The sequence below is a fragment of the Nesoenas mayeri genome (assembly GCF_963082525.1).
Source record: "Nesoenas mayeri genome assembly, chromosome: 1".
Lineage (NCBI taxonomy): Eukaryota > Metazoa > Chordata > Aves > Columbiformes > Columbidae > Nesoenas > Nesoenas mayeri.
Window position 1 is genome coordinate 45,471,508 of NC_137541.1, and position 20,010 is coordinate 45,491,517.

The 20,010-nt window shown below is 38.9% G+C and overlaps 1 protein-coding gene across 2 annotated transcripts in view; it reads right to left on the reverse strand.

Moving 5' to 3' along the window:
* Nucleotides 1-4,441: 4,441 nt before the first annotated feature.
* VEZT (vezatin, adherens junctions transmembrane protein) overlaps nucleotides 4,442-20,010 on the reverse strand; it is a 57,999-nt gene continuing 42,430 nt past the window's right edge. For both annotated transcript variants that reach the window (XM_080352534.1, XM_080352533.1), the window contains exons 8-12: nucleotides 16,916-17,247; nucleotides 16,080-16,273; nucleotides 11,352-11,452; nucleotides 9,979-10,186; nucleotides 4,442-6,044 (exon numbers count right to left, since the gene is read on the reverse strand). In XM_080352534.1, the coding sequence (XP_080208660.1) occupies nucleotides 5,473-6,044; nucleotides 9,979-10,186; nucleotides 11,352-11,452; nucleotides 16,080-16,273; nucleotides 16,916-17,247 (1,407 nt within the window). In that variant the 3' untranslated portion in view covers nucleotides 4,442-5,472. The remainder of the gene's footprint in view (nucleotides 6,045-9,978; nucleotides 10,187-11,351; nucleotides 11,453-16,079; nucleotides 16,274-16,915; nucleotides 17,248-20,010) is intronic.

A 20,010-nucleotide genomic window follows, 5' to 3' on the forward strand; every position in this document is an offset into this window, starting at 1 on the left:
GCTCAAACTACAATATATTGCTGTATCCATCTACAAAGCAAAGCTCACGGCAGGTAGATCTTACCCCTGCCTATGACCGTGCCTTGTTACCACAGTTACAGAACCATTACCTCTTATCTGATTACTGCACACATTTCCAAGTCAAATAAATCGAAGTGCATTTTTTTGGCATTTAAAATTCAAGGTGGTAAAATAAAAACATCTATATGAGGGAACTGATTATAATGAGCAGATGGATTAAGGCACACTTCCAAGCATTTTAAAAATTAGCCACAGAAGCTTTCAGTCCGATCTCAGATATCCATATATCCATATTCTTTTGTGATAATAAATTTTGTGACACATGCTTATTCAGAGATCAGAACAGCCCTGAAAAATCAAGATGAAATTTAAACAAGCGCTGTTTGGCATCTTTAGTTTGTGTTAGACAAGGTGGCAGCTGTTGGAAGATCATTTTGATTTAACAACTTTTTGTTTTGTTAGCAAAGAAAAACATTGTCCAGCCAAATCCTGCTGACAGTGAATAAATATTTCTCCTCCATTAGACCAAATATTTTCATTTGTCATCCTAATAGCCAGGGGTAAAAGATCTGAAAAGATTTTTTTCCTATATGGACTCAAACATACTTGAAATGTTCAGTGTTTTATGGGAGGTGATTATTACTCCATGCTCAGTGTTGCTGAGGTTATGTCTGCAGTACTGCACTGCACTTTGGTCATGATACTTCAAAAACTGGACAGATTTCTAAGGGAAGCAACCAAATCCTCTGGAAAATGACTGAGAGAAGTGGGCTTGGTCAGTCTAAATAAGAAAATTCAAAAATGTTATCGACAAATCTTCTCCTTTGTAAAAGACTGGAATAAAATCGAGCACATACTGGCAGTGGGACTAGTAATAATTGACCAAACATGTAACTGAACGAGTTTATGGAAGAGGATTCCATCAGGACCTGTTATGCTGATAACCCTCACCAGTGGCTCAAGAAGTCCCTGAGCCACAAATCGATGGGGAGCAGCCTGGGGAAACATCAGTACACGATCTCCCTTTCTCACACTCTTCCCTCAGCATCTATTGTTAGTCCCTGTCCCAGACAAGATCCTCGAGTAGACCAACCCTTTACACTGACCAGATGCCTTTCTCACCCTCTGCCCTGTTCTTCAGATGAAACACTATGAAAACCAGTGACTTCTATAGAGTAGTTAGCCCTGGGAACAAGCCACTTCCAGAGCAACATCAGCCCTTCACCTAAATACTTTAAAGAACAAGGGCAGTTCAGTGTGCTTGACTCCTTGTTTCTGTTAAAACAAACAAACAAACAAAAGACAGACTGCAAGATTACAAAGTTCAGTGTGGGCCAACAACCCCACAGAGTCTACCATTCAGATGCTTTTTTGACTCGCAAATAATAAGACAGTTGCAAATTCTGCACTCAGATGCACATAACATTTCTAGTATTGTAAACAGTCAGGTCACAAACACATAAACGTGCACAGGACAAAGTCTGAAATCTTGATTTCATCAAGTATTTGGATAACGAAGTGCACGATTCCTTGACGCCCAGTAATCCCCTGTCAGGAGTAAGACTACCTCATTACTGCACCCGATAGTGGAAACTTTCACGTTTGTGGATCTTGTGTATAGTTGATGCAGGCACATTTGACAACATTTGAACGACTCTCCATTATCTGTAATTCTCAAAATATGCTTCCATTACAGCACTGTTTCATTTGTCATGAAGGACACTTCAACAAAGAGACAAGTAATCTTTATATCGTAGATCTTTGTCTACATTTAAGCCTTTACCTGCTTCTTTAGCTGTAAAGATGACATAAAACATGCAGTGTTAGATTGCAGTCCAACCTAAGAAGGAAATATCACCCTTGGAGTGCTGTCCAGGTAGGTCAGGAGGATAAGAAATTATTTAACCGTATGTAATTACTTGCTTCTTTATAACTTCACAGAGCTGCTAATTGGAAATGGAATAGGGAAGATGCACTTCTTGTTAGCCCTGCTGTTCGTAATGAATTTTGGCTACTGCTATCCTTTGGCATAACCCATTATTTAGTGTGGATTTCCTGATTAACATGTTTCAAAAAGTTACAGAGTTCTAGGAGGCAAATGTTCTGTTTTCACAAAAATCCCTATCTAGGGTAATGAGCCAAAGAACACAGGGCAGCATTCAGACCTCGACAAGCTCAATATATTAACACAACTCCTTAGCACTAATGCACACTTCAGTGTGGTGATATATATTATTTTAAATGCAACAATAAATTGTGATTGGCAAGAAATCTGTCAGGTTCTTCAAGCAACCTACAGCATGTATGCACAGTCCTGTCAAATGACATAATTATGAGGAAATGTGGATTATAACAGACATAATATATGTAGATGGAACCTGGTTATCAAATCAAGAGAAGCCACGCTTTGTGTGCTGTACACTGTTAGCCACATTTTTCTGCAGGAGAATATTAAATAAATCAAAATAAATGACCTGATGGCTGATATATACGTATGTGTTGAGAGGCAGAGAAAGCAAGTGAGCCCAGGTGTTCATATGTGCAGCTTCTAAGACTGCATTGAGTAAGACCATGGAAATCAGTTAAATTGCTTGTAGAAAACCTATTTGTTCAAAGGAGGATCAGAACTTGCTCCAAAAAAGTCATCCTTTGATCATACGCATGTCTAATGTCAAGCCTGTAATTTCACACCACCCCATCTTTGCCAGTAATGTAAACGTGAGCAATCTGGAGTCTCCTGCCAGCAGCACAGTATGTGCTGATACAGCTGGTTGGAGGTAAATGCTGTGAACTGCATCACTGCAACAAGAACAGTGAAAAATAACCCCTAAAAATGGTGGATTTTTGACCAAAAGGAACTTGGTGAGCTGGTTTACAACATGGCCACAAAGAGCTGTGTTGACTCAGCTGATGGATGAAAATGAACAACTAATGATAGACGGAGCTTCTTAGGCCGGTTTCATCACCAAGACCAGCGGATGATAAAGCGAGGTCCCAAGTGAGCTGCCAAAGTCGGTTCTCCAAGTCTTTTGCTAAGTGCTGCAGCAAAAGAATAAACAGCTACCACCTTTAATAAAAGTAAGATCTGAAACTTATTTTAGTAGCAATGTGAAGCACTCATGCTATTAGCGACTTTATCCAAAACTATGAGGACAGTGATCATTCATATCCTACATCTGATCATTTTTTCAAGTTGGTATCGTAGCTATACACATTGTAAACTAAGATTTGGATGCCATGGGGAAAGTTCAGGACTATTAGCTCTAGGATACACAACATCAGGTCATGAGATGCTGGTGGATTAGGTCATGGAAAAGTATGAATGGAACATACATTTAGGCAGTCAGAACAATTAGATAGGAACAAAAAATATCTGGGCACTTTGTGAACTCAAGGATCTCAAGTCAAGCATGAGGAAGACTTATTTTTCAGAAGCATGGACAATGTTTCAAACATGATTTATCCAAAGCAGTTGTTCTAGACTTGAGGTAAAAAAAAAAATGCTTACCACAGAGAAAATAAAAGTGTTTCATCAATTTAGTCTAACCTTTACAGATTACAGAAGAATATACCATTAAGAGGAGGCTTTGCTTCTGAATATACTATGAGAAGCATCTATTTTTTTCTTTTACAAGTTCCCCAAGACATCACCCATTCAGCTTCCAGTCACCTACACAAAATTAAGGGCACAGAACACAGTGTTACTGGTTAATGAAGAACGGTAAAACATTCTCTTCTCCAAAACTGTGTGTGATGGAGAAGACAGGTATTATATTGTGAAAGAGTAGTGTAAGTCACATACTCCCTTCTCTATCAGTTGATATTTACCTCCTAGGGTTTGTAAAAAATCCACATATTTAAGAGTGTTCATACAAAATCACTGATAGAAGAGAGGGAGGTTGAAAGAAAGCACTTGTTTTCTGCCATATGGTGAAGAGTTCCACCCTTACCTGCTGCCCTTCACCAGCTTCCCCACTCCCCGCAACAGCATCCTAGGAAAGATCCTGCTCTGAACCACTTCCATCTAAACCCCCTTTATTCTATAGAATCAGCAAGAGACAGTAAATACTCTAAGGAACTGATGAGGTGTTTTGTGACTGGAAATGTGTCCAGGTCGGAGTAGAGTATTCCATACAAAGGGGCAACTCTCACCATGAGAGATGTGAGACCTTTGCTTCATTTGGTGCCAGAGGGCAAAAGGAAGAGAAGGCAGTGAAACCATTAACCAGCTCCTCTGGGGGGTGAGCATCAGTTTGCTGCTCCTCGTAACACCGCCACAGAGAAAAAAACGAGCTGCATAACCTCATACCAAACATCCAGACTTCAGTGTCAACTAAGTTACAAAATACACTTTAGAAAATACACAATTCATGTTCTCTCTATGGATTCTTAAACGCACAGGTTATAGTTGTGACCTAAGGAGTAACGAAAGAACATCAGGAAAAAGCAAATATGTTGTTAAACACTCACTTTTGCTTTAAGAAAATTACTTCAGGACATAAACAAAAATGTACAATCATTAAATCAAACAATTATATTAAGGTTCAGTTTACAAAAGGTTAACAAATAATTAATAGCTGTTTTAATAAACAGGTATTTACTTCTTATCTATTATCAATCCACCAGATAGCTTCTAGCTGTCTATAGTACTTTCTACTGATGTGCTTATAACCCTTCCTAACATATACTACACATTCCTCTAACATGAATTACAACATCTAGAAATCATTTATTAACCCTTCATAAAATTCTAAATAAACCTTAATATGAAGCATGACTAACTTCATACTATTTCAGCCTCATACTCCAGGACACATTGAATACTAGCTCTTTCAAGTTTTTATTTAAAATTCTACATTTTAGTTGGGAGCCACGTCACTAGCCACAGAATCACAAATGCCTACGGTGGCTTTGCCAACGCACTGCAGACACCAGAAGTGAAACCAAAGTGGTGGGGGAAGATCACAGGGAACAGTTCAGGTTCTTCCAAAAGAAATGTTCTGGCTTTTTTGTTGGAACAAACATTGATACCATGACAACAGAATCAGAGAGAGAGAAAAAAACCAAACCAAACCAAAACGGAGTCTGTTGTAATTCAATATGTTGTTTTTCCTTCTTTTTAGAAAAACAAAACAAAACAAAACAAAACAAAAAAAAAAACCCACAATACATTATAATATAAATAAATAAAACAGAAAACACAAAGGTAAATTCCAAAACCCACCACTAGGATCTTAAAAAGGCAACAGCCAACTATTTCTTGGATGCAGCCTAAACTTCTCTTACCTGCAAATTTTCAGTGTACTTAGAAGTCCTATTTAGTGTATCAGACTTAGGGAACAAGATGTGTTAGATTTAGGTCTCCTTTTCCCTCCAGTATTTGCATCTTCAACCCCCCAGTTTTTTCCCATCAAATTGCCTGCTATTAGTTTAACAAAGTTCAGCTCAGACTTATACTTTTTCTTCACTTTCAGAGCCTCTGTCTTCATTCTCACAATCCTCCTCAAGGTCTTTACACTCCTGTGTCTTCTCTTCCTCCTCCTCTTCCTCATCTCCAAAAGTCTCTTCTTGCATTGTAGTAAAAGCAAAAGACCTGGCAGCAACTTGTGCAGCCAGACCAGATGTGAAGTTTAAATCTGTTGATATGTGGAGCTGGGCCAGCCTCTGCTTGATTTTTGAATGTAACGCATCCTTAGAGGGAGACTCTGAAACCTCCACTCCATCCATATCACTCGGCTTGAGTTCTTCAACTCCCCTTTCATGCTGATAACACATTCTTTCTCCAGCTCCTGTAGGAACACCTTCAGCAGTAGTACTGTCTTTGTTTTTCTCCATCTCAGGATCTTCATGCAAATATTCTGTCCTGCTTTTATCAGTAGCATTCACTTCTGGATTAGAGTCTTTTTCTTCAGAGTTATCACAACTTTGGCTGCAGTCCTGCTTTTCTGTATCTGAATTCATATGTGATTCCAAATTATTTAGTAGCTTCAGCGGCTCTACAGGAGACAAGGGTTTCACTGCAGCTTAAAAAGGGGGAAAAAAAATTAAATGACAACTAAAAGCAAGCTGCTATATATAAATAATTTATTTGTGTCTGAAAAGATGCAAGGGTGTAAGGGTCAAAATGGCTTAAAAAAAAACCCCAACAAACAAAACCAAACCAACAGAAACAAAAAACACAATCAAACAAAACTTAAAATAAACCAGTGTTTTCTAATGGCAAAGCTGAAGTGAAATGTGATAGCTACTTGTTGTAACTACTCCTTCAAATCTGTGATGTGAAGAGACAACACAAAATTGATGATGTTTAAAACTGGCATCAAACACAGATGATGCATTCAGTGTTAAAAGTAAAAAACAAGTACAACTACTGCACTGTATACAGATTTGAACTGTCTTCATTTGAAACAACACTTTACCTAATCCAATAAAGACAGCTGGTACAGGAACAAGTCCTTATAGGCAGTATCTGATCTCATACACCACAACACAGAAATACAACACGTATTCATACAGGCAGGTAAGGTGTCCTCACAAATAAAGTCTGGTTTAATTTAGCCTCTCTTGAAGTTAGTAGCAGCAGCGAGTCCCATTGCCAGCAACGGGATGCTTGCCAGGAAGTGTCTCCTCCCAGTGTTAAGGGTTAGTATAACTCGGTACAATCACTTCTTGAAGAACAGACGTCTTTCGTTTTAAGAAAATGATATAATGTCCATTTCCAAGTAAGAGATTCCCTAAACTGCAGTAGCTCCATTAGAGTAGCAGCACGAACATAAATGAGAGCGGCAACAGCAGATTCCCAAGTAGCATTTCCCTTTCTAATTCCATTCTGACTTTACCCCTGTAAGCAGAGATGAAAATAACTCTGGGAAAGACATAAACTTTTCACGGGAAACAAAAAGTACCATATTAGGGTTTTTCCATCGCATCCTATTTCAGTAATATTTACTTTAGCTAGCTTAAGGCAGGCGCATCATTATGGTTGTTACATTGATAATTATTGTCATTAGCATACTGAGAGACTGTGGCTTCGAATTTGTATTATATTGTTTGTTCTAAAACTTCACGTATCAAAGGAGCACTGCACCCGACTCATCTCAGTTCTTAATGGGGTAGTTCTTTCCCCATCTTGTAAAAAACATGCTGCTGCTTATTTCTGCCCATTTGCTTGAAGAGGCAGGAATATGCAGAGTAATCTTATCATTTGGGAACAAACTTCTTGCCTGCTTCCTTCCAAGAATACTTACAAAGCCAAAACTTCTCAAACGAACAAACAGATACTTCAGATTGGTAGCTGGCCAATTCACTGAGTTGATTAGGTAATAAGCAAGGTGGAATTCGTCATTCTCAGCGTGTAGCTTTCCAAATCCGAGAAACAGCTGTATGAGAACTGTTGTATGGACAAGGTGGGAGCAAGGGAAACAGCTGGGTACAACGCAACCACTGACAGAATGAACTTTTCAGGGAGGAGAAGGGTCAGGGAAAGGCTACAAGTGACTTTGCACCAGAAGAAAGTTGTTTTATGAATGTCTGACAAATGAAAACGAAGCCAGTAACAACTTCACAGACCTCACTGACTGGCTCAACAGGGTGCCAAAGGACCCAAACCAGAAGCTCCCCTACACTCTCGTACATTACCCATGACCAGACGGTAAGCTGTATTACCACAGGGCTGGTCGTGGGCAAATGTGCTTTAGCCTGTTGCTCTGCTAAGATGATGTTTTTCTTCGGGAATCCAACCTCCCATCTCCAGTTGACTTCATGCTTCATTCTTTGAACATATTGACCTCTTTGATGTGCAAACCCTGACCAGCCCTTCCTTCAGCAAACCAAAGACCCTAACAAATCAGAACGGCTTGCTGGGTGCCTTCACTAACAGATTAAAGCTTCTGAATATTTCAGGACCTTTGTTCATAACAATCACAAGTTAGGAGAGCACAAGATTTCTGGAATACTGTTGTCCTGTAAAAGCAGTGCTATGAAAATGTGTGATATCATGGCTTGGGCCAATGGAGACAAGAATATGAACATTTCTGGGTTTAAATCTTCAAGATAAAACCACAAATGTGGAAAGCACAGCTCACAGAAAGTTTATTTAAGGAATGACTCGTGTGCATGAATCAATTAAAGTCTGCAGCAGTAATCTGCTGGGGTCCATATTTAGCTGACTTGTGGGGTTTTTTAAGAAAAAATGTAGGAATTCCTTAAAAAACAGTAGATGATGTTACATCTGCCATCCATATCAGTCTTTCAGATTAGACACAGTCTCTGAGCCAAAAGGAGACAATATTAATTATTCCATGAACTGCCCTCATGTTTTTCAGTTTTGTACAGGATGGAAGTAATCAATGATTAGTCTAAGGCAGCTGGAGGAAATCACACTTTCCTCCCTCCCCACCATTGAATCTCGAATCTTAAACCAAGGTAATATCTATACAGGGAAGGAAAGGAGAAATAGAGAGGGGAGAGGAAAGAAAAAGGAGAAAGAGAAAGGAAAAAGGAAAAAGGAAAAGGAGCCACAAAGGCTTTCAGGTGAACATCTACTGAAGATGACAGAGTCAGCTGCTTCTTTCCAGCTGCAGCAGCAAATGGCCTGAGGATACTGATGCAGACGGGCTAACCGAGATAAGGACATACCCTATGCAAGCTATCCTGACAAGGACTCTTTCTGCAGCAATCACTGGATCTGTCAAGACTCAAACTGGAGGCAGGATTCCTTCCTTCTCCCTTCAACAGGGAGGAAAGGAAGACTTGAAGATATTTATGTGAAGAGTTGTGTGCTTGTCGCATCTAGCACCAGAAGGACAATACGGAATTCCTACTCTTGAGCAGGCTCTGATGCAATCTCATACCTTAGTTTTTTAAACTCAACTAGGAGTCAAAACGAACAGCCAAGTGATTTCTTTGACCGTAGTTGTAGCTAAATAGACATAAAGAACAGAATTGTGAAGAAGAGAGATTTTTGTGAGTTTGATGTAAAAAGAAACAGTCTCATAAATAGGTATGGTCTGTTACTGTGTGTTCCCACTGAACTATTGAAAGATGCAACCCACGGTCTTTTTTTCTGGTAGACACTAGCAGAGGCAGAATCCTCAGATATTTTGCCAGACTTGAGGGTTGTTCTTCACAACATAGAAAACGAAATTTTTAGAGGGCTTTTCCTAACCTATCTTTAAAGAGGAAGGATTGAAAACGGGAAAAAGGAAAAGACAAATTAGTGCCAGTTTTAAAGATAATAAACCAATCAGCTCAATCAGTGAAAGGAACTAAGTTGCAGTCAGTCTTATTGCTGGAACAGAGACAGACTGTTGTATTGAGGCAAGAAAAATTTTCATATTCCTGCCTTCAAGTGCAAGTGGATGGAGCTACCCAGCAGCCCTCAGAGTTAGTAAAGGCTTGATTGGAAGAACTCTTCTTGTTAGGGTTTTTATTTTCAATTGAAACTATATTCTGTGTTCTCCCTCTCTCATAGAAACAAAAGCTAGTCTTACTCTTTCATGAGCCTTAAATATTTCAAAGTCTAGCTCTTCACTTCAACCTACAAATTTTTATAAGTCTGGGATAATTTCTGACGGTTTCTTTAAATTCTGAAAAGTAATTTGTTTATGCACCCTGATTAAAATTCATATTTACTGGAAAGCCATGAATGTTAGTTCAGTTTGCATCATTTATAGCCTGACAGTTCTCTTTATGCTGTCTTAATATTTTTGTGCGTTTAATACTTTAGCTGGATATTTTGTTTAGAGCCAAATTCCCATTTCTCTGAATTCTTCCCAATATATAGTAAAATGATTGCTACAAATAATATAAAGAGAATACCAAACTGAGGCCACACAGCTCTACCAAAGACACTACTACAGCTCAGCACTGTCCAAATTCTAACATAGTCAGCAGCTGATGGCAAACAGACACCTACCCTTTCTTAAAGAGGAACTGATTTTCAAAAGCAATGCTTACCATGGTCACTGAATAGCAGCTGTTTCCATTTCTGTCTTTCTATTTCTGAAGCTTTAAATCCCAGCACAGATTTCAATTCTTGTAACACCCTCTTAGATTCCTGTCTCTCTCGTTCTTGTCTCTCTCTTTCTTCCTGGGAAAAGCAGTAAAAATCTTCCCTTTTGTATTCATTCTCCGTATCTGAATAATCAACATATGCTTCCAATTCCTAAAGAAAGAAAGAAAGAAAAATTTGATCCTCACTGTCAGCGTAGGCCCTGTCCTACAATCTGGTGCACAATCAAGTGCTATCAACACAAGCCAACCACAGTAACAGGATGGAGCTCTGTTTGAGCAGAGCCAGTGGACTTGACACTGACCTCAGTTATATTTGTATAATTTTAGAGCAAGTCCACTCACTGCAAGTTAACAATACCGGACTCACCTAAGATTTGCTTTCATACACAAGTATGATCAAGTGATATACCTTGAAAATGGGAGTCCATTTCCCCATAATTACAGGAGGAAATAAGCAAAGCCAATGTGAGTTGTTTTTTTTTTTTTAATTTACATCTTAAGCAATTCTTCCTCAGTCAGGCATCTTACAAATTATTTAACTTACGTAAATCGTTATTAAGAGGATGTTGAGAACAGCAAACTCAACCTCCAATTTTAATTATATTGGCTTACAAGGATGAAAAAACAGAGCTCTATTTATGTTGTAACAGAGAGCCAGTAAAGTTTTTAGTCCCAGCTCTTTGATATGGAAAAAATTTGGAGAGAATACCCAAGGGGTAGGCTTGGGAGAAGGTGAGGGAGGGACAGAGCAGAGCACGGGTGTTCAGTCTGCTTTCTGAATGCATCTCCCAGTCAGTTCTGTGATGGAGGACGCCAGTCTCTATTCAGGACAGCCCAACTATCACACCCGAGTTCCCCAAAACACATGAAACTGTTCATTGTCACAGTCTGGTTCGGGTATCCAAAAATGCAGAGATCACTCAAACTGAAGACAGGCTGGTTTCTTCTGGAGCTCATCACGTTTGCTGCTGTGTCAGTTCATTGAACAATACGCAAGTATTTTATATATTGCCTTTCAGCAATTCACATTTTTTTTCTGAATTCCTCTGACTTGTGTGGTTGCTCTCCTTTTGTCACTTGTTTCTAATGATATATATGACAAGAAGTGAATGCTAGTGCTCTTTTTTCCAGGATGGGGGATACCTCCCCATGGGACAGCAAAAGGAATATACATCATTTTTTTTCCCTAATTCCAATTTTGAAATAGCACTTGATCTGTCTTGGCAGGACAAGAAGGTCATTGCACAAGCAACTGAAAAAGGAATGGATAGAGGAAACAAGCCCAAATTATTATTTTAAATAGTCTTTTTTTTTACCTGTTCTTCAGGGATTGGATCTTTGTTTTCTATGTATATGGCAGGCTGTGTTAAAGGTACTGTAGTACGCTGTAGGTTGTCACAGGAAACTTCAAGTTTGCCTTTAGGGAGAAAGAAGAAAAGAGATTTTAAAAAAGAAAAGGGTTGAGTGATGTTTTTGACTCAGGCAGGGTGCAGGCATTTTCATTAGGCACAATTGACACACACACACAAATAGGTAAGAAGGCTGGTTATTATAGAATACATTGAAATATCGTGTGAGAGAGCACTGAAATAACTCAGCTATTTTGATATAAGCTGGGTCTGATGAAGCTCATCTTGAAATACTTCAACTAACAAATGTCAACATTTTTACAGACTTTGAAAACCTGCAGATGGCAAGAGAAATTGGTAAAACCAGAAAAGAGACTTGGTGCCCAAATTTAAAAAGAGAAGTAAACAAAAAAAATTACAGGCAAATCAACTTAAAATCATTGGAAAATACTGGAAGAAATAATCAAGCAAAATTTACAGGTAGGTATTTGGATGGTAGCAAGGAGATAAGTGACAGCCAGTGTGAGTTTGTTGAGAAAAGATGTCAAATCAATCCAGTTTCATTTTCCAATGCACTAACAGGTCTTATGACTAGAAAGAAGCTGAAGACGTTCTACATTTTGCTTTCAGGACGGCTTTTGACATAAGCAAAACGCATAGGCCAGGAGAATTTCTATTAGGCACACAGAACAGTCTCTTGGACAACCAGAGTATAGTTACCATTTTCAGACAGGAACAATATATTGAATGAGGATTTGTCTCAAGAGCAATACTCTTTAATAATTCCAATGGGTGAAATCAGAGTGTTTCAGCTCTTTAAATTTGCTGTCATTTGGTTAATCTGCAAGGATACTGACGGGTGCAATTAGAATCAAAAATAATACTGGAAAATCAGAGATACAGCCCAGGAAGAACTGGATTTCAGATACAGCAGTCTGGTGGCAGTGGCTGCAATTTCTTGTGCTTTGGAACAGTGAAATCCACAAATAAATGACAACTGACTGGGCAGCATCACTGAAAAAAAAAAAAGATGTGAGGAGCCTAGTAATCAACTATACCCTGATGCAAGGAAAAAGCCAAATTACATACTAGTTAGCACGTGTAAACAACAGCCCTGATTATTAGACACAGGAAATTACATTTCTACTCTTGCACTGATCAGGCTGTGGATGGAACACAGTGCCCAGTCTGGGGCTCCTTCATTCAATAATATTGTGGACCAAGTAGAGTGAGTCCAAAAGAAAACAGCGGAAATTATCAGAGGATTAAATAAAGTATTAATATAGTTGTCACGGAAGAATCGAAGGACACAGAGTCATGTAGAGAAGAAACATATTAACTGTCTTCAAAAATTTAAGAGCTATAAAGAGGAAATGGATTTCCATTCTGGGTGGATCAAAAGTACCACTTTTAAATTGCAGCAAGAGATGTCTATATTCAGTAATAACGTTTTACTGCGAATGCTGTTAAGTGCTGGAGTAGATATCTGGAAATACTGTAAAATGTCTCTGAAGAGAGGTTTTTAGGAACAGCTAAACAACATTTATTCACAAACACTAATTTACCCTTGAGAAGGGAAATGGGCTAGATAACCTTGCCAAGCCTCACCTATCCCTATCTTCAGTTTCCAGCCTATACATTGAATACTTAAGGATGGTCTTCTGAAAGCAGGCAGTTCACATTAATGAAAATTTTTGTGGTGCTCAGTTACCTGCTTTTACAAACAAGGAAAGCATGTAATTCCCTAGTTGCCTGGGCTGAGCTAAAGATTTGACATTCCAGAAGTATCTAAATGCAAAGTTAAAAAGAAAGGTGAAGCATGCAGTTAAATTTGAAGTAGAAAATTGACATGAGTAGGAACTAAAAAGGACAAGCAAAGATACTGATATTGAGAGAAGGAGAAGGACTTGAAGGTACTGGTGGATGGAAGACTGGACATGAGCCAGCAATGTGCACTTGCAGCCCAGAAGGCAAATAATATGTTGGGCTGCATCAAAAGAAGTGTGGCCAGAAGGTCAAGGGAGGTGATTCTGCCCCTCTGCTCTGCTCTGGTGAGACCCCACTGGAGTCCTGTGCCCAGCTCTGGAGCCCTCAGTACAGGAAAGACATTGACCTGTTAGAGAGGGGCCAGAGGAGGCCACAAAATTGATCAGAGGGATGGAACAGCTCTGCTGTGAGGTCAGGCTGAGAGAGCTGGGGATGTTCAGCCTGGAGAAGAGAAGGCTCCACAGAGACCTTATCACGGCCTTTCAGTACTTAACAGGAACCTATAAGAAAGATGGAGACTTTTAGCAGGGCCTGTTGTGATAGGACAAGGGGTGATGGTTTTAAACTAAAGGAGGAGAGATTCAGGCCAGACATGAGGAAGAAATTTTTTACACTGAGGGTGGTGAAACACTGGCACAGGTTGCCCAGAGAGGTGGTAGATGCCCCATCCCTGGAGACATTCCAGGCCAGGCTGGATGGGGCTCTGAGCAACCTGATCTAGTTGAAGATGTCCCTGCTCATCGCAGGGGGTTGGACTAGATGAGCTTTGAAGGTCCCTTCCAACCCAAACTGTTCTATAATTCTATGATACATTTTTGTTCAGTATATAAACATGTTAAGAACGAAACCCAAGCAAACAGTACATTTAAATACTGGATACATTTTGTACCTATAGATGAAGAAGCAAAAAGGACTTATTTTGTTTAAATACTAAGCACAATGATGAGATACTGCTAAAAATATTACACAAATAAACACAGCCTTTATGTAATGAAATATTTCCTCTCAAAATTGGGTCTAAGCCATCAGGAACAGCTCCTTCAATGGTGTTCATAACTGACATTGAAAACAGCATTCCCACTGCTCTACTGGTTGAACTAGTTAGTTGAACTAAACATATATTGCAGCAAAAGTGCTGGGCATTCACTTAGATACCATGTTCTACTACCACAGGGCTCTCCACAGCTTTTGTCAAAAGACTCCTTGGGGTTTGGATAATAGTGCATAAGGACAAAAGAAATATGTGCTTAGCCTCTGTATTATTTCAGCAGGAAGGCATATTCTTCCAAAGAGCTTTCGGGAAGCATTGGGGAAAAAAATTAGATAATTTAATGAAGTAATTCACATAACTATGACCGAAAGACCAGCTGTTAAGACTTGTAGAAAGACAGCAGAAGAATCAGACTTGTTTTCACGCACAGCTTGAAAAGTTCAACTAACAGAAGCTAGACTGCTTAGAAATATATCAGGAAAGACAAATTTAGTCAGATAAAAATAGTTTTCAATGACCAACATAATTTAAAAGTAGCTCCCATGGAGTAATTCAGTAGACTTGTTGCAAAACAGAGATTCAACCCCGCCACATTTCCAGGAAAGTCATTGGGCAAAAGTGAAAGTGAAGGATTTTTTTGTTTTGTATTTCCCACGCAATCCTTCCCTTCTAGATCACACACTAAGTTATTTTTGTACTGAACTTTAAAAGGAAGCAAGTTATAACAGAAGTGCCTGCTGTGAAATTCATACACAAAGTAAAAATAAAACTAAAATAACTAAAAATACTATGGCAGTCTGGAAAGATCATTTAAGGAAAGGCGAAAAAAAAAGATCAATGGAACTGCTGGTTGTGAAGAGCATCAACAGAACACAACAGGCTAGCACACACAAATGTATCAGACTACATCAAATATCCTCACAGGTTGTTTTACGCAGCACTGAGAGGGAAGCTGTTAAGACTAGACTATCGGGGAAAGTACACACAAATTTGGTTACATGGTGTCTGGACCTGCATGGAGCCTGTATTATGCCTCCCAGTTCTGATGTAAGCATGAACAAGGTCAACTTGCATGCCTCTGGGCCCATAGCAATAATCACCCATCTACTGGATATACAACCCATGTACTATTAAGAGCTTAGCTTGCTACTGATTTAAGATTTCTATAGGCAACTTGCTGATAACCCAAGTCATAATTTTCCTAATGCAGTCTCCATTACCAGCATTTTTCAGATGCTGGGCTGTGCCTTCCTAGGACAATAAGAAAAGCTTCTGGAAAAAAGAGAAAGATTAGAAATTACAGGTTCAACTCCATGTTAGGAGAGCCTAAGTTCACTTTCATTATTTAAGCTAGCTGTGATTCATATGGACAACAGCATAGACAGTATATATAGGTCACTGAGGAGAGGGACGTAAGGCAGAACATTGAGATATGCTGCTCAGTGTTGACTTTCAAGCACACATAAAATTATCTCACTCTCTCTGACAGTGCAGGTAAGTGGGTATTACATGCTCAATACATCCTCAACAATTTAAAATGTTCCAGGAAATGTCAAGGAAGTTTCATGACAGCACTATTGTCATTTTAATTAACTATGTAACTTATACAGCAAAAAAATGAAAATCTCAGGGACAATTCATCAAAATCCTGCCCCTTCAGATGTGATTCACCAATCAAAGGCCACTAACAGTCAACACATGGAAACAGAACAATCTAAATCCACACGTCTAACAGATTGAGTTAACATGTTTACATTTTTTGCTGAAACAAAACCTTCTAGGTCATCACAATGAAAAAGTTTGACATAGTTTTTCAAATTGTATGATTGTAAGACCTCCTTCAGCTAAAACTCTGATACATGTTGTCTTTGATTCATCTGACCATTCCATCTCTAATGTGTATTTTCTTAGCTGCTGAATTAATCTCTCACATTTACCTTTTTTATTTGGGTTTCTTCCACTCATTTTTTCCACCTGAGAAATGGCTTCTTCCCAGCAGCTGTTGCTTGCCTGGATATGAGGCTGAATAAACTTCAGTTTTTGTTCCAGAACCTGATGGGCTTCTGTTGTCAACTCAGGTGTCTCCTTACTGCTAACAAGTTTTTCAAGTTCATCCTCAAGAATTATTACCCTAAGTGATGAGGAGATGAGCAGAAATAAGTAATAATAAATATTTGACTTGACCATTCAAGTATTTTATTTAATATCCTGTTATTTTCTTCAAGTTTTAATAATCTAATTAAGCCAACTCCTCAAAGATGCCCCAAAATTTTTAAAAATAAGATCCTGTTCTCCACATCATACATGGCTCACCTGCATTCATTATAGTTATTTGTATATGCAAGATTAAAGTACCAGGACAGTTTCAACTATTTCACCCAGGCAGTGACGAACCTTTAAAAATATTTACCAGGAAGTTACTATGAGCTGAACTTTCTTACAAGGCTTTTGACATGCTGCAAAATCAAAGAAAGGTAAGTATGTTTTCATATTTTTTCAAGGGAGTGACAAAAGTGAGGCAAGATCTTAATGCACTGCTTAGCTTTGAATTTTCACCAGATACTTAAAGAATAACCAGGAAACAATATCAGATTCCATAATGAACCAAGGATCTTTGGCCCCATACTATGTGAAGACATGCTTTTGAGTGCAATGACTATACATTATCTGCCTTTCGTGTTTTTAACCCAGGATACAAGCTGACAACCCAAAGAACTCAAGTCTGAAGTCTTCTCCCTACAGGCATATTCTCTTAATTTGCATTTAAACTTACTCATTGAGCAGTGCCTTGAGATGAAGCTGCAAGCTGCGTACCGCTGTCTGAAGGCTGTTCAGCTCCCTGGACTTCTGCTTCGTTCTGGCCGCACGTTCGAAACCCGACTGATGCTGAGTTTCGAAGTAGCGATAAAACTCGTAGCTTCGCTTCAGCTCCTCTAAGCAGGCAGCGTGTGTGTGAGGTAGGCCTTGAGTCACGTCAGACAAGATGTGATGAGGCAGCCGTTCGGGGGACACCAAGGGCTTGGGGGACGCGTTGGCTGGGGAGAGGAGCAGCACCAGCCTCCTGAAGAATTCGGAACTCTGCCCGACCCAGAGCTGGAAGAGGACCTGAAAAACAGGGCAGGGTGAGGCCTGTGCACCTGGGAAGACAGCCAGCCTCCAAAGTACATGTACGGATACATCATGGGAAAACAGTCCTTGGCCAGCAACAGGAACTTTGAAAATCCGCTGAATGTTTTTGAAAGGTATCCCAGATCATGTGAGGTTCAGATTTTGTGAACCTTAGGTGACTGTTAATTCTCTGATGAAGGATATTATATACAATTATGCTCAAAAGGTTGTCAGAAGCCTAAAAACTCATATTCTCATCAGGCAAACTCATTATTTGCTATAATCTCCATGTGCCTTACAGCTCACAAAGGGCTGCCAAAATTCCAGTGGTGGCAAAGACATTTTTTCCTTTATAACACCAAGCTATCTTTTCTGTGATCTGCTAACTACTGCACTGCCCCACAGCCAACCTTGAAATGTGAGTCTAATTGCAATGTACGAAAAACATTCTACATACGAAAAAAGCTGAGCCACTAACTTTTTTTTTTTTGGTTTGTTTTTCAGCCAAAGTGAGAAATTTCACCAATGCCACTCAGGAGGGAAAGGCTTCTAAGAAAGGAATTGACTGACTGTCTTACATCTATAGACCAAGTCAACCTGGGAGCAAAGAAACCCACAATTTCAATTTCTCAAGAACTTCCACTTAAATGGAAAGAACTGTTTTCTTAGTTTAGAGAAGACTGTTGGCTTAGTAGACAATAGCAGAACAGCAGTATCTTACATCTCAAAAATGAAAAGGAAAGGTTATGACACTTTTCTCTGCAATACTGGTCCTTATTCAAAGGGATCAAGTGTAGGTGAGGATGAGGTTAGTCTGAAATCTGTTCCCACATATTTCAGACCAAGGAAGACAAAGTAATTACCATCATGCTTTTTTCTACCCCTCTCAAGTACAGAACCGGGCTAACAATTCACTTGTTCTGAGATTTTGAATCTACAGGATTTGTAATAATATATTTACAACTTTGTACTCATACTACAATGGACAAGTAACAGGTTTTTTTCCAGTGTGTGAATAATCAAGAGCAAAACATTCAGAACAGTAATACAAAAACCTCAATGCTTCCAGATAGATATACCCAAGGATATATTAAAAATACTTGGACACAAACTGATAAAATATTCCATAAGAAAAATACAATTTTCTATTTAAAATAGATGGTTGTGAGAAGAACACAGAATGCTGTGAAATTAATTTGGGGCACACATGCAAGACAGTGATCTGGCTGGGTGCTAAAAAAAAAACAAACCAAAAGCAAAACCAAACGAATGGGCAGCAATCACCCAAGTGTCCCTGAAGGTGTGATGCCCTGGACCAGAAAGTCAAGAGCTCATGCTATGATAAACACAACAGAAGACCAATCCCCTCCTCCAGACGTAGAGCAAAAGCAGTGAAAAAGTAGCACACAAGAGTAGTGAACTTCAGGAACTGAAAAGAATAATCCAACACCTACCTGAAAAAAGGTACGATGATGAGAGAAAAGGAAATTCCAAATGTATTTAGGATTGCAAATAGCTTGCTCTGCCAATAACTTCTGATGGTTTTACTGACATTTAAACTTCACCCAAAACATGCAGCTGGTTCTCCTCAGCTTGAATCAGTATTTTTTCTTAAGCCAAACATTTTCACTCTTTAAATTGGTTTAATTGAAGGACAAGGTAGCCAAAAGACACAGGTTACATTTGTCATATGGCATAGACATGGACTTGAATGAAAATTAAAATATTAACCAAATCTAGATACACATCCACATTCTACCTGCATTTTAATATAAAGACAAGTTCTTTCAAATAAAAAAAAAAAAAAAAAATCAAACTAAATAGGACTGTACATAAATCCAGGGCTTGCAACACAATCCATCCCAAGGCTATCAAAGTATATCTATTTTATGATCTACTCAGGAATCTGCTTAGGCCTGACTGATGTTCATTTAGCTTGGTTCAGCTGCACCACACCCAGCCTACATCACTGGTTGTTACCAGTTAACGTAAATTGAGATTTACTAGTTGTACCCACAAAGCACCCCAACCAGTTTAACTGAAACAGATTTCAGTTAAGTTACTGCAAATTGCAGGTAAATAAAGACCTGGCTTACAAGCTTGGGCAACTCTGACTGGCTTCTTGTGCTTAAAAAGAAGTGGGTTGACAAGTGGGCTTGCATGGTTCAGCCAATAAAATGGCAAGAATAAAATCCCAAAAGCTTCCATGTTATGTACCTCTTAGCTAACAACTAATTAGACAAAGTCTCAAAGCTTAGCAACCACTGTGACTGGTAACATTCACTGTCAGAACAAAAGAAGTCAAGGTCTAGGAATTAAGTGAATAAAATGCAACAAGAGCCAACCCCCTAAAAACATAAAAGTCACATAATAACTGAATTTTCCATTAAAAAAATAACGTTAAAAGGGAACTGCTTTGGCAGAGAACCATTAGAGAAGGCTTGCATTCAAATTAGATCTTATTTCCAATTGCAAACATTGACTCATTCGAATTAGAAATACTTAACATCTCAAAACAAAATAGATAAAAAGGCCATTATGTGGTTGTCATTCTGTTCAGTTAAATGTTTTTCAGAGATCAAAGAACCACACTGGCTTGTGGCAGCAGGGGTCTAAGTTTATGATTTCTACTCCGCAGTGTAACTAAACGCAGCTATTCCCTTTGGCAATCACAACTAATTTATATCTTCAGCTGTGTCTCTTTTTATTCAAGTCAAGAGATTAGCTAAAAGCCATAAGTACAAATCTGGAAATTATTTC